We start from the raw sequence: 17,126 nt of genomic DNA, 5'->3' as shown, positions 1-17,126 counted from the left end.
GAAATTCGGGCTCCCGAAGTCCTGCATCCGTGTGTGGTTTCAAAACCGCAGAAATGGAACTGGTGAGGCAGGGAAGGCCCCAAAGCAGTCCACCGCAGGCTCCAGGCACAAAGCCTTCCAACAACTCCCCAAAGAGGTTGCGCTAGGGCACCAGGAAGAGGTATCCCCTCAGAACGGAGAAGGCCTGGAACGCAACTTAGCCCGACACAGATCAGCAAGCTAGTGTAAGCGTTTGAGACTGGTCCATCCCCAGACTATGCTACAAGGGTGGGACTGTCCCTGAGCACAGGTTTGCCTGAGGACAGTGCAAATATGAACAGGAAGGTGCAGAGAGTTGTTTCTAAGTGGACTCCACTGCCTGATTTTGGATCACTTCCCCCTGGCGGGGATGCCTTGCCTGGCCTCAGGACATGAAGATACCTTCAGTCCTGGTGTGACTTGATGTATGGGGAAGGTTGGGAGAGGCGCTCCCCTCTTCTGGGGTGAAAAGGAGAAGAGAAGGGAACGAAGGGGCTGAGAGGAGAGAGGAGGCACCTTTGGGATATGAAGTAAATAAATAGTTTTTTTGTTTGTTTGTTTGTTTTAATAATCTGTTTCTTGTTTGGTGTGGCTGAGCCCTAGAATATACATTTTATCCAAGAACTTTTGCTCAGTGTTACAGGAGATTATGGTGGGATTCAGCCAGCCCTAGCACACACCTTTAATCCAAGTGCTATCTGTACAAAGGGTTTAATAAAGCTCACCCTAGGTCAAGAGGCACAGCAAGAAACCAGCTGTCAACCATTAGTGTAGGAGTTGAAGGGTATTAAAGACAGTAGAAGGAGAAGGGCCTTTTTAGCTTTTGGCTCTCTAGCTCTCCGACTTTGGGGGCCTTTTGGGTTTTGAGCTACCAAGCGTTTTGCCTTGGGAGTTTTGGCCTTTTCCTCAGAAGGCTGAGTTAGTCAGCCTTCTGAGCTTTTTCCATTGGGACAGGAGCTGAGAAGGAAGGTCAGCTAGCTGCTTTCTCTGCCTCTCTGAGCTTTTCACCCCAGCATCTGGCTCTTTACTGGTAAGAGAGAACGGTTGGCATTTTCATTTCTTAAAACAACAACAAACCTCCCTTAGAAGGATTAAAGTGAAGCAGTTAAAGTGTTCCCATGTTATCAGCAACTACACTTGATGGATAAGAGTTAGAATTGGAGGGGAAAAGAGGTCAAGTTAAAGTGGAATTTTCAGCAAAAGCAGGAGGAAGACCATCAACTTCATCACAGAGAGTGTCACAAGGTAATAGAAAAATATTTAAGTTCTAACTTTTCTTTTATTTCCAGTGTTAGTTTTGCTTAGTCCCAGTCATTTCCATATTTTATTTTTGTCTGTGTCACTTTTACCTGATAATGTTTTGATTTCTTTCCAAAGCTGAAAATCATCACTACTAATTTTTTTTTCTGGTCTCACTGCACTGAATTCTCCCTGAATTTCTCTTTGTGTATCTCTCTACCTCATTATTGTTTGGTGAAGGACATTATGCTAATTTATGAGAACAAATTTGATCTGATGATATAGCCATTGAATAATGTCATGTTGCACCATTAAAAGTGCGGGATATGGTTGAGGAACCTGGTAAAACAACAACCTTATTCACAAAGGTAATTCAAGGCCCCAGAGAAGTCTTCACCAACTTCTTACAGAGATTGGGTTCAGCTATAAATATAGGTGTACCAGACTGACACCAGACAAGCACTGATACCGATATCCAGGCATGAGAATGGAAATACTGAATGTAAGAGAGCATTTAGACCATTAAAAGCAAAAGGAGTCCCAACAGATGAATGGATAAGAGAGACATCTGCTATTGGCTCTCAGGAGCATCATGCCAACGTCATAGGACGAGGTACAGCTAGAGTTCCTAGTTAACAAACTACCCGGTGCGTTAATTGTGGTGAATTTGGCCATTTACAAAGAAACTGTAAGGTTAAAGACTCTAGAACACAAAATAGGAGGTGTGTTAACTCTGAGGCATGCAGTAAATTTACTCATAGAAGGGAACAAGCAGATTCTGGCTATAAGGGAATGCAAAGGCTCCCAGGGTTCCATAGAAACTGTGGCTAGGAAAAACATTGGTCTAGGGATTGGCCTTCCAAGTGTGACATACAAAATAACCTCTTGCCATCAGGAAACCAATGGTGGGGCCTGTCAGCTCAAGGCCCCTCAGGAAACAATACAAGCAGTCTTCCATTGGGCAGCTAGGAGATAATAGGCAGGCAGGAAAATCAAATCTAAGGATTTCAGATTTGATACATATAGTACAGATAAACCTCTTACCATATCCCCAAGAATTGAATGTTAACAAACTAAACACAGGTGTTTACGGTCCCTTGCCTACAGGGACAGTAGAGATGATCTTGAGAAGTAGATTAACTTCTCAAGGATTTATTGTACACCCAGGTATTGTAGATGGGGACTGCAAGGAAAAAAATAAAATCATGGCATATGTAGAACAGGGGATGCAAATTAATGCAGGGGATAGATTTGCTCAGCTGATACTGTTTTCCTACATCAAGAACAAAACCGCTCCCTTAGAAAGAACAGGCACATTTGGGAGGACTAGAAAATGTGTGTTCTGGAAAACAGTGCTTAATGATCAGAGACCAAAGTTAATGGTACAAATGAAGTGTGCTGAAATACAGGAGCTGACTTCAGTATCCTCTTCCAAAAATCTTGGAACGCAAAATGTCCACTTCAGAAGGTTTATACACAGTTTCTAGGAATCCGTAAATTATCTCCAGTAAGACAAAGAATATGGTGGATTAAAGGTGTGGAACCAGAAGGCAAACAGGGAAGTTGAAACCTTATGTAGCTGACATACAGATAAATTTATGGGGAAGGGATCTTTTACAACAATGGGGAACTCAGTATAATATTCCTGCAAACCCAGAGACAGCAAATGATGAAATTGGGAATGAAATGGTAGATGTTCCTAGGGAAGGTATTGATATGTATAATCAAGAACAATCACAAGCTGTGGCCAGAATTCAAGGACAGGACATCACCGGGATTTAGTTTCCGGTGGCTATCAAATAGACCTGTGTGGCAAGAGTAGTGGCCAATAACAAAAGAAAAATTGCAGGCTCTTGAACAACTGGTATAAGAGCAGCTGGAGGCTCAACATATAGAAGAGTCTACCCGCCCATGGAATTTCCCTGTGTTTGTTCTAAAAAGGAAATCAGGAAAATGAAGGATGATAAAGGATTTAAGAGCAGTGAATAGAATCATTCAACCAATGGGTCCTTTACAACCTGGAATTCCTATGCCTTCTTTTTACCTAGATCTTGGCCTATAATAATAATTGACTTAAAGGATTGCTTTTTCACAATACCCTTGCATGGGCAGGACAAGGAAAGGTTTGCTTTCTCAGTACCTACTCTGAGCAAAAGCCATCCAATAAAGAGAAACCACTGGAGGGTGTTGCCACAGGGAATGTTAAATAGTCCAACTTTATGTCAATATTTTGTGTGACAATCATTAGAAATAGTTTGGAAGCAATTTCCTCAGTCTATCATTTATCATTACAGGAATGTCTTCTCTGGACTTACATACACATGTTCAGGGACCTACTGCTTGGCTTAGGGAGTATTCAGTGTTATCCTGGGCTATGGAATGGCCTCATGGAGATTATACATGGGTATCCATAAACCTTTGGAACATCCTTACTGGAACTATACCTGTGTATTCAGGGAACAATGGAATACCCTTGCTGGGAGTATACAATTTACCCTGGGGCCTATGAATTTTTTTTTTCTAAGGCTAACACATGTACACAGGGACCTATGAAATGTCCTCTCTGGTACTATACAGGGGTATCCTGGGACCTATGGAATGGCCTCGCTGGGACTATACAAGGTTGTCCGTGGACCTATGGAATAGCCTCACATGGACTGTACATCCAGGGACCAATGGAATGGCCTCACTGGGACTATACACAGGTATTCAGTGATCTATGGAATAGCCTCACATGGACTGTACATTGCGTATCTAGGGACCTATGTGTTGACTTTTTTTTTTAAACAAACCTACTTTATTTAGGGTTATTGAATTCCTCTACCTCACTTCCAAGCCCTCAACTCTGAGCAGGAAGGAAAAAAGGTTAGTGGGGACAGGGGTTCGGAGTTCTCTCTGCTACTTTCCACTGGGTAGGGTCTCATAGGATTCTTTGGGGGTCATACCAATATCAGTTGTCCAGAAATCCAGAAGTCCAGGTAATCAGCAAATCAGCAAACAGCAAATGTTGCAGCAGGACAAACTAGCAGCAAGCAGTCCTCCTCCAAGCAGCTGCACCTTCTTCCTCTGGGCTGTCATATTTATACCTCTCAATGGCCTCAGAATTTAGCTAATTCCACCTGGCAAAGACCACTCTCTACATGGGACACTTAACATGTCTAAAGTCCCCAACAACAACAACAAAAAAAATGTTTACATATCAGAAACCGAAACATTCACAACATTTTCCCCTTTCTGTTTAAAAAAAGGCTTTTTCTTTAGCATTAATAAACTAAATACAATAAGAATTGTGAGAATTATCAGGTAAAAATTACATTTACAATGTTCAGTCCATTTGTATTTGGCAATATTGGAAAAAGTATTCTACTGTTTATCCTGTCCTGGTGAGTCCTAAGTTCTGTACTACACCGCTTTCTTATATCTATCAACTTGAAAGCATCTATCTAGACCTTAAAACATTTTTTAAGACAAAAACCATTGTCCTAAGCTTAAATGTAGTAAAACTATAACTATTTAGTCTTCAACCTCCTCAGAAACTCCAGAAGGAAATAATATTACCTAACCATATAGGAAGTATAGAGCGAACAGCTTCCTGAACTATAGAAATTACAGAGTCAGTTGACAGCCAGAGGTTTCCCTGTGTCATTGGGGCATCCAATCTTTAGCCTTCTGGCCCAGAATGTCAGAGAGGCTTTCCTGTGAAACAGGAATTTTGAAGAACTGACCACATAGTCTCTGCAAAATTGGACAGTCAAATTTCCAGCATCCTGTTTCTTTACAGTTTGCTCAGACAGTGTTCTATCAGCAGCTGAAGGACAGTTGTTTTTTTTTTTCTCCAGTGCCTAGCTTGCCACACTTGTTTCTTTGATACCCATCATCTTCTTTGAAGTAGATTAGAGGTGATGCCAAGAGCAGATATGGCTCTCTGTCAAAAAAGCCTTTTATTATTAAAATATTTTAAAATGCCATAGTCTACATTTCTCTAAATGTTTAAAGCCCACCTTTTTTTACCTACCATATAATCATATCTATCTATCTACAGAGCAACGTTGCTTGTCTCTAGTTATGATCTACTTAACCTTGAAAATATATACAGGAGTCTAAATAAAGCTTATTTCTGTAATTAACTAATATCTAACAAGACTATAAGTAAGATTATTTATAGGTTGCTAACTACTATATTCATTTTCAATCATCCTGAACAGTTTATAGTAATCTTCACAAGACTAGAGTTTTACAACACATTTTCAAATGAGCAAAATTTGAACGAAGTTACCTTTTTTCTATGAATATACAATAATCCATACTCATACATATATTTGATACCAGTAGATTCAACAATATATCTTTTATCCTATAATCTTATATACCCATCCTTTTAGTTTTTTTTCTTCTTTTGCCTAATACTGGCTAAGAGAGAAAGATAAGAGAAAAAGAAAGATAGAGGGGGAAAAAGAAAGAGATCACTGATTTTAAACTTTACTTTGTCGTTTTTTTTGTTTCCTCTAATCATGACCAATCTTAACCCACCAATCATAACCCACCAAACAACTAACAACACCCTACTCCACCTCTTGGGAATGGGGGCATCATGTTCTTAAAGTTATTTTTGTTGTCTGATGGAAAACATCTCTTTGGGTACCATTAAAAAATTAGAATATTAGCTAAAATATTTAGGATACAACGCTGAAAGAGCTAGCTATATCTTTTTTTTGTCCAGTCTTAAATAGTCACAGCAAGGACATCCATAGATCACTGAATACTTGCACATCGTCCCAGTAATTCCATTTCATATAACCCTGGATACCCGTGTATAGTCCCAGAGAGAAATTCCATAGGTTCCTGGATAGCCATATATAGTCTGCTATTCCATAGGCTGCAGGATACTCATATAGAGTCTCAGTGAGTCTATTCCATAGGTGCATGGATGCACCTTGTATAGTCCCAGAGAGGACATTCCATAGTAACTGGATAGCTGTGGATAGTTCTAGCTAGGCTATTCCATAGGTCCCAAGATAGACATAATCCCAGTGAGCCTATTTCATAGGTACCTGGATATCGTGTATAGTCCCATCAATGCCATTCCATAAGTCCCTGGATACCCATTTATAAACCCAGAGAGGACATTCCATAGGTCCCTGGATACACACATATAGCCCCAGACAAGACATTCCAAAAGTCCCTTAATATTCCTGTATAGTCCCAGCAATACCATTCAATAGATCTCTGTCTCCCCGTGAGTAGTCCCAGCAAGGACATTCCATCGAACCTGAATACTCATGTATGGTGCCAGTGACGGCATTTCATATATCCTTAAATACCCGTGCATAGTCCCAGCACGCACATTCTATAGGTTCCTGGAAACCCATGTAAATTTCCAGTGAGGACATTCCATAGGTCCATATACACATGTGTATAATCCCATCCAGGCCATTCTTTAGGTACCTAAATACTGGTGAACAGTCCCAGTGATACGTTACTATAGGTTTTTGGATTCCCATGTAGAGTCACATCAAGAGCATTCCATAGGTCCCTGGATACTGATGAATAGACCTAGCAAGTCTATTCCATAGATCTCTAAATGCCTGTGTATAGTGACAGTGAGGACATTTCATAGCTTCCTGAATGCCCGTTTTTACTCCCAGAGAGTGCGCCTCATAGGTCCCTGTATCACTGTGTGTTAGCCTAGTGTGGGGATTCCATAGGTCACGGGACCCTGTGTACCCTGTATATAGTCTTAGCAAGGCCATTCTCTAGGCCCTTGAATACCGTTGTGTATTCTTAGCAGGGACATTCCAGAGGTCCGTGGATGCCTGTGTATAGTCCTAGCAAAAGTACTCCATAGTTCCCTGAATAACTTTATATAGTCCCTGCGAGGCCATTCCATAGGTCCCTGGATACTTGTTTTATAGTCCCACTGAGATGATTCTATAGGTTCCTGAATACCTTGTGTATAATCATAGCGAGGACATTCCATAGGCCTCTGGAAACCCGTGTATAGTTCCATCAAGGTTATTCCATCAATTCCTGGATACCCATGTATCCAGGAAATTTCAAAAGTCCCGGGAATATCTATCTTCCAGTGAGGACATTCCATAGGTCCCTAGATACCTGTCCATAGTCCCAGAAAGGACATATCATAGGATCCAGGATAGCCATGTATATTCTAAGAGATGATTTTCCATAGTTTCCTGGATACAGCTGTATATGCCCTGCAAGTGTATTCCATAAGTCCCTGGATATCCATGTGTAGTCACAGCCATTCCATATGTCCATAAATACTTGTGTAGAGTCCCAGTGAAGATATTCCATAGGTCCATGATTATGCTTGTACAGTTAGAGAGGACATTCCATAGGTCCCTGAATATGGTTGTATATAGTCCAAGTGACTATATTTTATAGGTCCCTGGATACCTGTGGATAGACCCAGCAAGGATATTCTGTAGATCCCAGAATACCTGTATATTGTCCCACTGAGAACAATTCTGTAGGTTCCTGGATTCCCATGTATCAATATTCACAGTGAAAACAGTCCACAGTGAGGCAATTCCATAGACCCCTAGACACCCATGTATAATCACAACAGGGACACTCAATATGTCACTAAATACATGTGTATGGTCCCAGGGAGGCCATTCTGTATGCCCCTGGATACCTGTGTACAGTCCCAGGGAGGCCATTCCTTAGGTCTCTGGATACCCATGTGCAGTCTCAGCGAAGCTGTTCCATAGATTCATGAATACCCATGTATAGTCCCAGTTAAGCCTTTCCATTGGTCCTGGGATATCCATGTATATTCCCTGAATGAGAACCACAGGATATCGGCCCTGTGACCCTGGGAGCAGGTCATTCCATGCAATAGGGGCTGCGACCTTCAGCTTGAGAACCCCATGATATCTGACCTGTGAACCCTGTGTGTGTGTGTGTGTGTGTATGATGAGGCCATTTTCACTGGAGGTATTGTTTATATATATAAACATATATATTTCAAGATATATATGTATATATATGGATAGATTTTTTAGATAAAGGCATATATATAAGAATTTTTACATCATTGTGTATATATAGGTAGATCAATGTATAAATATATATGGACTGATAGATCAAGGTATGTGTATACATATGTACATATAAGGGTATATAGATCAACGTATGTATATATATATACACATATGTGGCTAGATCAAGGTATGTATGTATATGTACATAAAGATAGATAGATTAATATATACAAGAATACACAGATTATAGTATATATATATGAATAAATATTATATACATGAAGGTACATGTATACATGTATATATAATTAAGGTGAGAGGTTAAAAAACTTAGAGTTAATTCTTGGAACGGGCAAAATCACCAGATCACAGTCCTTTCAGAGCAGAGGTCTAGCCACAGTCCCCTGCCCAGATAAACCTTAGGCTGTGACTGGGGTCACTTAGCCCCTAAGAAAGCCCCTGGAATGTGCTAACTCCCCCTCCCCCTTGCTACAGCCTAACCTGCACGTGTAACAGGGCAGTACCACAGATCAGGTGTCCCCAGGTAGCCAGGCCTGAGCACTTGCAGTCTTGGGGCCTAAAAACAAACCAATCATTTTAAAGGTCAGCTCCCCTAGAGGCCCTCTCACGCAATCCTGTAATGCCAAGACCTGCACTTCCCTGCTTGCGTTTTGTCCCCTTAAAAACCCTGTTCCCCTGGAGTTGGGGGTCCCTTGCCCATTTGTTTTTATAAAGAGCAGCCACCCAGCTCGAGTTTGTAATAAAGACCCTCATGTGTTTTGCATCAGACTAAAAGCCTGTCAGTCATTTGGGGACTCAGGATCTGGGTATTTCAAAGGTATATGTATGTAAATGTATGTGTGTGTGTGTATATATATATATACATATATATGATAGATCAAGGACTGTGTATATATATGGGTCAATATAGTTTTGGATATATACATATATAGATTTGGACAGACAGATTGGTTAAACTGTATATATGTATCTCAAGATATATCTTGGTACTCCTCTCCCTGGAGGATTTCTGGCCCAAGATGTTCAGTATGCTTGCCTACAGGTGACGCCGGAATCACATGACATCTTGTGTGAGGGGGCATGGCATCCTGGGGGTGTGGACATATACATACACACATATATATACATATATTATATGTACATAGACAAGCCTCTATCTCTTGAGTACTGAAAATAAAGATGTTTCTACCACCGATTCTGTTACATGATATCCTGGGGGGACATATGACATCCTTGGGGGGGGTCACATGACATCCTGGACGAGACACATGAAATCCTTGGGAGAGCCACATGACATCATATATATATATATGATATATATATCATATATATATATATCATATATATATAATGAGCAAGTAGCAAGTAGAGTGGAGCCAGTTTTCAGTACTCTCACTATCTCATCACCTGGGAACACATGAATAAAATATGTATGTACATATATATGTTTAATGTATATAAGATACAATAACACATATATAAAATGACCAATAACTGTGGGGCTGCTTTGCCAGACTGCCATTAAGCTCATCTTCTAGAGACATATGAACAAAACATGTATTTATATATAAAAATGTTTATAAATTAATATATTCTAACATGTATAATATGTATATTAACCTATATATGTACATAGAATAAGTTTGCTTGGCCATAGAGCCATTACTCCATCTTCTAAGGACAAGAGAAAAAATACGTATTTTACATTCATTTAATATGTGTAATAATATCTACATTTAACATATATAACACATAGAATAACGTATATGCATGGAAAGCATGAGCAAAAACCGCAGTCCCACTTGTCTATCCTGCCCTGACTCCATCTTCCAGGCACACACAAGTAAAAACATGTATTTATATATACTTAATGTATATAATTCATATCTATTTCACGTATATAATATATACCATAATGTAAATACCCACATAAAATGAGCAAAAACACCAGGTGGAGCTCGCCAAGCCTGTCCCCACTTTATTTTCCCAGGGACACATGAGTAAAACACATCTCTTAATACACGTAACATATACAATCCACACACATTTAACATATAAAATGTATACCATAACTTAGCATGTGTGTATATAACAGGAGACAGAACTCCCGCACTCTTTCCATCTGCCTCCTTGTTTACCAGCTCAAAGAATCACCTAAGGAGCAAGAAAGGGCGGGACCTCTAGACCCAGGACGTCTCTGCCATCGCCATAATTGACAGGACACGCCCGCTCGTAAGCGGAAGTGCATACTGTTGTGCAGCCAGAGAAGGAAAGGAAGGTTGCCCGAAAAGAAAGGGCGGTATCTCCAGTCCCAGGTTGTCCTGGCAACGCAGTGATTGACAGAACTCGCTTGACGGGACTCCGGAGGTGCCAATTGTCGTGTAGCCAGAGGGCGGGAAAACATTGTGCAGAGGGCCGTATCTCCGACGTTGCCCCTAGCAACGCCTTGATGGACAGTTCGCATACTAGATGTGCCTCTTGATTTGCAAGGGGGTGGGGAGGAGAGGCTGGGTTTGCGCCTGCGCAACGCGGCTCCCTGGGTGGAGGAGGTGCCACAACCGGCTTGCACTAATTCAGGGTATTGCGCCCCTGGAGGCACCGAGCATGGCGACCTGCCCCCCGCAACCGCGTCGCGTCACCCACCTCATCTTCGACCTGGACGGACTCCTCCTGGGTGGGTAGGTGGCCCCACTGTCCCCCCACGTCTCGGAGGGCGAGAGGGGGGAGAAAAGGGGAGAGGGAGGGCGAAGATCCAAGTTCGAGTCCCGCCGCCCCGCGTGGTGGTGGAGAGGTCCGGGGTCACGTGGTGGTGAAGAGGTACTGGACCCGGCTTCCCCACTCCTAAGCAGTCAAGAAACCTCCCCTCCCCCCGTTTCCCGTCTCCCTATTCTTCCCGTCCACCCTACCAAGGTCCAGTACGGAAGTGGCCACGTCTACCGGGTCCCCTGCACTGCCTTTCCGGTATGAGGGCTGTCTTCGTGGAGCGCCCTCCCTCCCTCCAGCTCCCTGAGCCCCACTCCTCCCCTACTGCCGCATCAAGCTGTTGTCACCATCGCTGCGCCCCTGTCCTCCCTCCCGTGCCTCAGTTTACTCTCCGCCACCGCGCCGTGCCAGGGGGGCGCGTACCTGCCGGTGGCGCCTCCACTGACATCTGCTCGCCTCTCTTCGATTGGAGGGTGAGAGGAAAGGGGACCAGCAGGGATTGGAGTTGTGCAAAGTGGTCCCCAGAGGGAACTGCTAGGGCGATCGAGGGAGAAGGGAGTCTCTGTCACGTGCCCCCTGTACACGCGCTTGCACGCGCACACACACTCATGGCTGGCGGTAACCCCTGACACCAAATGCACATATATGTATCTGCGTGTATGCACGTATTTATCTATAAGTGTGTGCATTTGTATATATGCATAGGTCCCATATATGTGTATGTATATGTGTGTGTACGTATGTAACAGTATATACTTAGGTCCTGTATGTGTTTATGTGTGTATAGGTATGTGTATTTACTTGTGTGTATATGTGGGTCCTATATATGTGTGTGTATGTATACATATATAATGTATATATTGTATACATATATTTACATATATGTAAACATACACCCGTGTCCTAGGAGAGAGCAGGGTGGGGCTGGACCTGCCCTTAGGTCACACTGTGGTGTTTCCTGGAATCTGGATGGGATTGTTTCTGTCACTGCCCTGGGGACATTCATTTCCGCCTGAGACACCCCAGGTCAAGTTGGAAGTATGAATGATTGACAGGTGGGGGAAGAGGGACCTGAATGATGAGGGAAGGGGCGGAAACAAGGTCAAAGAGAGAGGCTATGCACCTGCAAGGACATCAGTGATGGACAGAAGGAGGAGACAGGACCTGAATGATGTGTAAATGGAGAGGAGGGATCTGAATGATTGACAGAAAAGAGGAAGGGTCATGCTGTCGTAGAGGGAGGCTGTGTTCTTTCAAGGACATTAATGATTGACAGGAACACAGATGAACATGATGACTGACAAAGAGAGGGACCAAAATGGTTGACAGGGAGAGGGCGGGAACTGAATGATTGACAAAATGAGAGGTAGGAAGACAATGTCATAGAGTCTATGCAAGGAAATGAATGATTGACAGGGGAAGACAGAGGGACCTGGGTGTTTGACAGTGGGAATGGGAGGGGCACATTGTCTCGTAGGAAGACTGTGTACCTGTGAGGACATGAATGATTGACAGGGGAGAGGGAAGGAACTGAAGGATTGATAGGGACAGAAGCAGAAACCTAAATCATTGACAGAGGAAGGGGACATTTATTTCAGTGTATCAGTGGCATCATTCTAATGGAGAGAGGCTGGACACAGGAAGTGAGAAAGTGATTGACAGGGGAGGGTATCTATGACACTAATTAAGAGAGGTGCATTGAGTCGGAGGGACTTTCTGGCACTTCCTGTCAGACAGGAAGTGCCCTAGGGATTGGGTGGAGAGGAGGGAGCAGCTGTGCGGCCAGGCAGATGGTTCCTGTAGGTTTGACTCAGCTCTGACTGACAAGACAGTGATTTGGGTTAAAGGGAGGATGTGAGTGGGTAAGACTTCCATGTCAGACAGGAGTGCCCTGGGGAGTGGGCTACAGGGGCTTCTGGGTAATTTTTATTTCTTGTGGTTCATGAATGTGAGGGTCTTAGCTTGTGTGGGCATGGCTGTGAGGGCTTAGCCTGTGGTATGTGGCTTATGAGGGGCGTGCCCGAGGGGTTTTCTGGAACCCACTGGGCCCTCCCACACCTGCTATCAATCAAGATAGTGCACTTCAGAATTTTCCTGAGTGCACTGGGCTATCTTCTACCAGCTGTCAAGTGGTTGACACGAGGCACAGTGATGACTTCACAGCATCACCTGACCCTGCTCTCCCTCTGGCAGACACCGAGCGACTGTACTCCGAGGCCTTCCAGGCCGTGTGTTCACGTCATGGGAAGAGCTATGACTGGGGCGTGAAGTCTGCGGTAATGGGGAGGACGGCTCCGGAGGCCGCACGGGTCATCATAGATGTCCTGGGACTTCCGATGTCAGTGGAGGAGCTACGGCAGGAGACTGATGTTGAGCTCGCCCGCCTGCTGCCTACAGCCGAACTCATGCCTGGTAAGTACCAGGCTCACATGGGGGATTGACATCACTGAGAGATTACAGGCGTCGTATGGGCCAGGGGCTGTCCATCGATGAATAGCAGGCTGGGTTGTCTCTGTCACGTGACCTTGGCTCCTTCTTCTTCTATCATGAGACTCTGGCCTTGCCCCTGTCACGTGACCTTCTTGATCCCCAGGGGCAGAGAGGCTCATCCGGCACCTGCACTCGCACAGCATCCCCTTTGCCTTGGCTACCAGCTCAAACTCCGCCTCCTTTGCCATGAAGATTACCCGGCATGGAGACTTTTTCCGCCTGTTCCATCATGTGGTGCTGGGCGACGACCCCGAGGTGCATTCTGGGAAGCCGGCCCCAGACATATTCCTCACCTGTGCACGGAGGTTTGCTCCTGCCGCCACTCCAGACATGGTGAGGAGGCCACTCCCAGCTTAGTGGGAGGGGTCAGGCTCTCAGGGGAGGGTCAGGGGTCACAGGAGAGGATGGGGGACAAAGGGAAGGGTCAGAGGTAACAAGGAAGGGTTAGATGTTGAGAGTTGGGTCACAGAGGAGTGGTGGGGGTCACAAGAGGGTCAATGGTCACAGGAGGGTTGGATGTCACAGGGGTTCACAGGGGAGAGTCAGGGTGTGAGAACCTACCCTCAGGGAGGACTCCCTTTGTGGGACACTCACCCATTACCCTAGGATAGCCCTCAGTGACCTGGTCCTTGTTTCTGGATCTCCCTGTGGTGTGATTACAGACTGCTGGATAGGCTGAAGACAGAGACAGAAGGCTAGACCTCTAACACAGTAGTGTCTGGGCCTGCCCACTCCGGTTGTTAGCCACCCACTGTTCCTATGAATCATTTGCATGTACCTCATTAGCATTCCCAACCACCTCATTAGCATGCACAGTGAGCTCCTTAGCGTGCACGTCATTAACATGCACAATGATGTCAATACCATATGCCTCATTAGCATGCACAACCACTGTATTAGCATGTACCTCATTAGCATGCACCTTATCTCTAGGTCCTGTAGGAGGAGCTCCAAACTCATATGGATTTGCACACAGAAACTGTCACCTCTCAGAGTCACATGATGACTGACAGCAGAGGAGCTGGTGACCCAGGAATCATTTCTGGGATACATGATGTTAGTTTCAAGGCTCCCCGGGCACCATGTTATTACCATAATTATTATCTTACCTTCCCTGACTTTGACTGGCTTTATCATCATCATCATTAGTATTGTCATTATTTCATACTGTATTTTATATTCTATGACATATACTGTGTATTATACATAACTACCTACATTATATATACATAAATATACACTGTGCTGTATATAATAACATCTGTACATAACTGCACATTATATACATAACACATACTGTATTGTGTATACTAATATATGATGTGTATCTATACATAATTATGTACATTATGTATGTCTGTATAACTATATATTATATACACATACAGTATTAAATATAACATAACATATATAACACATATATAGTTATATATGTTATAACTATATACATTATATACACATAACACTGTACTGTGTATACTGTAAGATATATGACATGTCTGTACAAAACTATATACATTATATACACATAACATTCTCTATTGTATGTACTATATAGTGTGTATCTGTACATAACTGTGTACACTGTATTGTGTATACTAGGTAATATGTGTATCAGTACATAACTATACATTCTATACATATAACATAGATGCTGTATTGCTTATACTATGTAATATATAACATGTTTCTATACATAACTATATATTATATACACATAACACACTGTACTTTGTACACTGTAAGATAATATATGTATCTGTACATAATTATACATTACATACCTAAACACACACCGTATTATATAGACTATATAATATATAATGTGTATCTGCATTACTGCATACATTATATACACATAACACACACACTACTGGGTATATGGTAAGATATGACATGTGTCTGTACATTACTACATACATTATATACACATCACAATACTGTAGTGTGTACACTAAGATATGACGTGTGTCTGTACATAGCCTCATACATTATATACACATCACACACTGCACCATGTATTCTGTAAGATACACGACGTGTATACATAGCTACATACATCATATACCCACAACACACACTGCACTGTGTATACTGTAAGATCTATGACTTGTGTCTGTATATAACTACAAACATTACATACATGTGACCTCCCCTCTGTCCATGTCCCCACAGTGCCTTGTCTTGGAGGATGCTCCTCACGGTGTGGATGCAGCCCTGGCTGCTGGGATGCAGGTGGTCATGGTTCCTGATGAGAACCTTAGTCGGGACCTAACATCGAAGGCCACAGTGGTGCTGCGCTCCCTGGAGGACTTCCTGCCCCAGGCGTTTGGTCTGCCAGCCTACAAGTGACACCGGGGATCATGTGACATCCTGTGGGGGTGGGAGATGGCATCCTAGGGGTGCATACATATACATACATAGATATACATATACATATATGTACCCAGACATGCCTCTATCTCTTGAGCGCTGAAAAATAAAGGTTCACCAACACATGGTTGTGTGACAAGATATCCTGGGGAGGGGGGGGAAGCATGATATCCTTAGGCAATTGCCTTAGGCAATTGTGATTATGTGTCTCAGAGAGGGTCACTTTGCCCCTCTGACTTTTACCCAATCCTGTAATGCTAAGGCATGCACCCCCCTGCTTGTAGACTTTCCCTTTAAAAACCCCACTCACCCAGGGCTGGAGGTCCCACTTCCCTACAGCTGCATCAGTGAGACTTGGGTTCCAAGTTCCATTGCTCTCATAATAAAGCTCTCTTGCTCTTGCATCTAGTTGTCTCCTGGTGGTGTCTGAGGGTCTCATGATCCTGGCACAACACTAGAGATTTTAGTCACTTCGGCAACACACAAACCAAAATTGGAACAATCTAGAGAAGATTAGCATGGCCCCTGTGGAAGGATGAGACACAGATTCATGAAGTGGTCCATATGTCTAGCCTCTGACCTACAGCTTTACCTGCCTTATTAAGGAGGACTGTTTGGTGCCCAGGATCATCCAACCCACAGCCCATGGTCCTGTCTGCCTTTCCAAGAAGACAAGTGAGACCTCAGGATGACCCAGGTTAGACCCCTCCAGCCCAACAACCTGCTTGTGGGTCCAACTGGGACACAGCCAGCAGAGGAGAGCTGCAGGCTGTTCCCAAAGATCCAGCATCTGAGGCCCTACCCATTATCCCAAGGAGGGCTGCCAGGCTCTAGAAACATCCAGCCCCTGGCCCAGGGCTCTTCCAGGCTTCCTGAGAAGTCCAGTGCCAACACGAGGGACAACCAGATAGTTAAAGGCCAGCATAAGAACACAACCAACAAGAGCCAGAGCAATATGACATCACCAGAACCCAGCTATCCTATTAAAACACCCACTGTCCTACTACTATGCACCTGCACCTGCGCTTCCCCCCTGACCGCTTCTCGGTCACCACCTGGCCTCCTTGGCCAGAGCACACACTCCAGCTGTGGCCACACAGAGTCGGCAGCCTCATGCTCACCTCTGGGGCCCAGGACATCAATGCGCCCTGTGAGGGAGTAAGCTGTCTTCCTGGCTGCTCTCTGAGTCCCTGTCGTTCCCTGACCCCTCTCCCGGTGCTGCTGCCTCGTGGCTGGGACTCTCCTGGTGGGAGGGCGGGGGGGGGAGGAGGGAACACC

General features: G+C 44.0%; 1 protein-coding gene and 1 non-coding gene across 2 annotated transcripts; both read left to right on the top strand.

The window, feature by feature from the left end:
• The first annotated feature begins 10,747 nt into the window (after positions 1–10,747).
• On the top strand, positions 10,748–16,252 carry LOC110541460 (pseudouridine-5'-phosphatase-like). The gene is made up of 4 exons (XM_060385738.1): positions 10,748–10,956; positions 13,179–13,397; positions 13,579–13,808; positions 15,651–16,252. Exons 1-4 carry the CDS (start codon positions 10,752–10,754, stop codon positions 15,825–15,827), a joined length of 831 nt encoding a protein of 276 aa, XP_060241721.1. The 5' UTR covers positions 10,748–10,751; the 3' UTR covers positions 15,828–16,252.
• Positions 16,253–16,314: 62 nt separating this feature from the next.
• Positions 16,315–16,418, top strand: LOC132655049 (U6 spliceosomal RNA). Its single transcript, XR_009592631.1, has one exon. It is a non-coding gene; the product is annotated as a U6 spliceosomal RNA (small nuclear RNA).
• The last annotated feature ends 708 nt before the right edge of the window (positions 16,419–17,126 follow it).

Source organism: Meriones unguiculatus, chromosome 6 (assembly GCF_030254825.1).
Source record: "Meriones unguiculatus strain TT.TT164.6M chromosome 6, Bangor_MerUng_6.1, whole genome shotgun sequence".
Lineage (NCBI taxonomy): Eukaryota > Metazoa > Chordata > Mammalia > Rodentia > Muridae > Meriones > Meriones unguiculatus.
This window is presented reverse-complemented; position numbering and strand designations above follow the sequence as displayed.

What these genes read in the sequence shown, in the direction of transcription:
- LOC110541460 (XM_060385738.1), top strand. Translation starts at nt 10,752, where the DNA reads ATGTGCCTCTTGATTTGCAAGGGGGTGGGGAGGAGAGGCTGGGTTTGC. An exon ending in CCTGGACGGACTCCTCCTGG is followed by an intron (nt 10,957 to 13,178) that starts GTGGGTAGGTGG and finishes TCCCTCTGGCAG; the next exon opens with ACACCGAGCGACTGTACTCC. An exon ending in TACAGCCGAACTCATGCCTG is followed by an intron (nt 13,398 to 13,578) that starts GTAAGTACCAGG and finishes CTTGATCCCCAG; the next exon opens with GGGCAGAGAGGCTCATCCGG.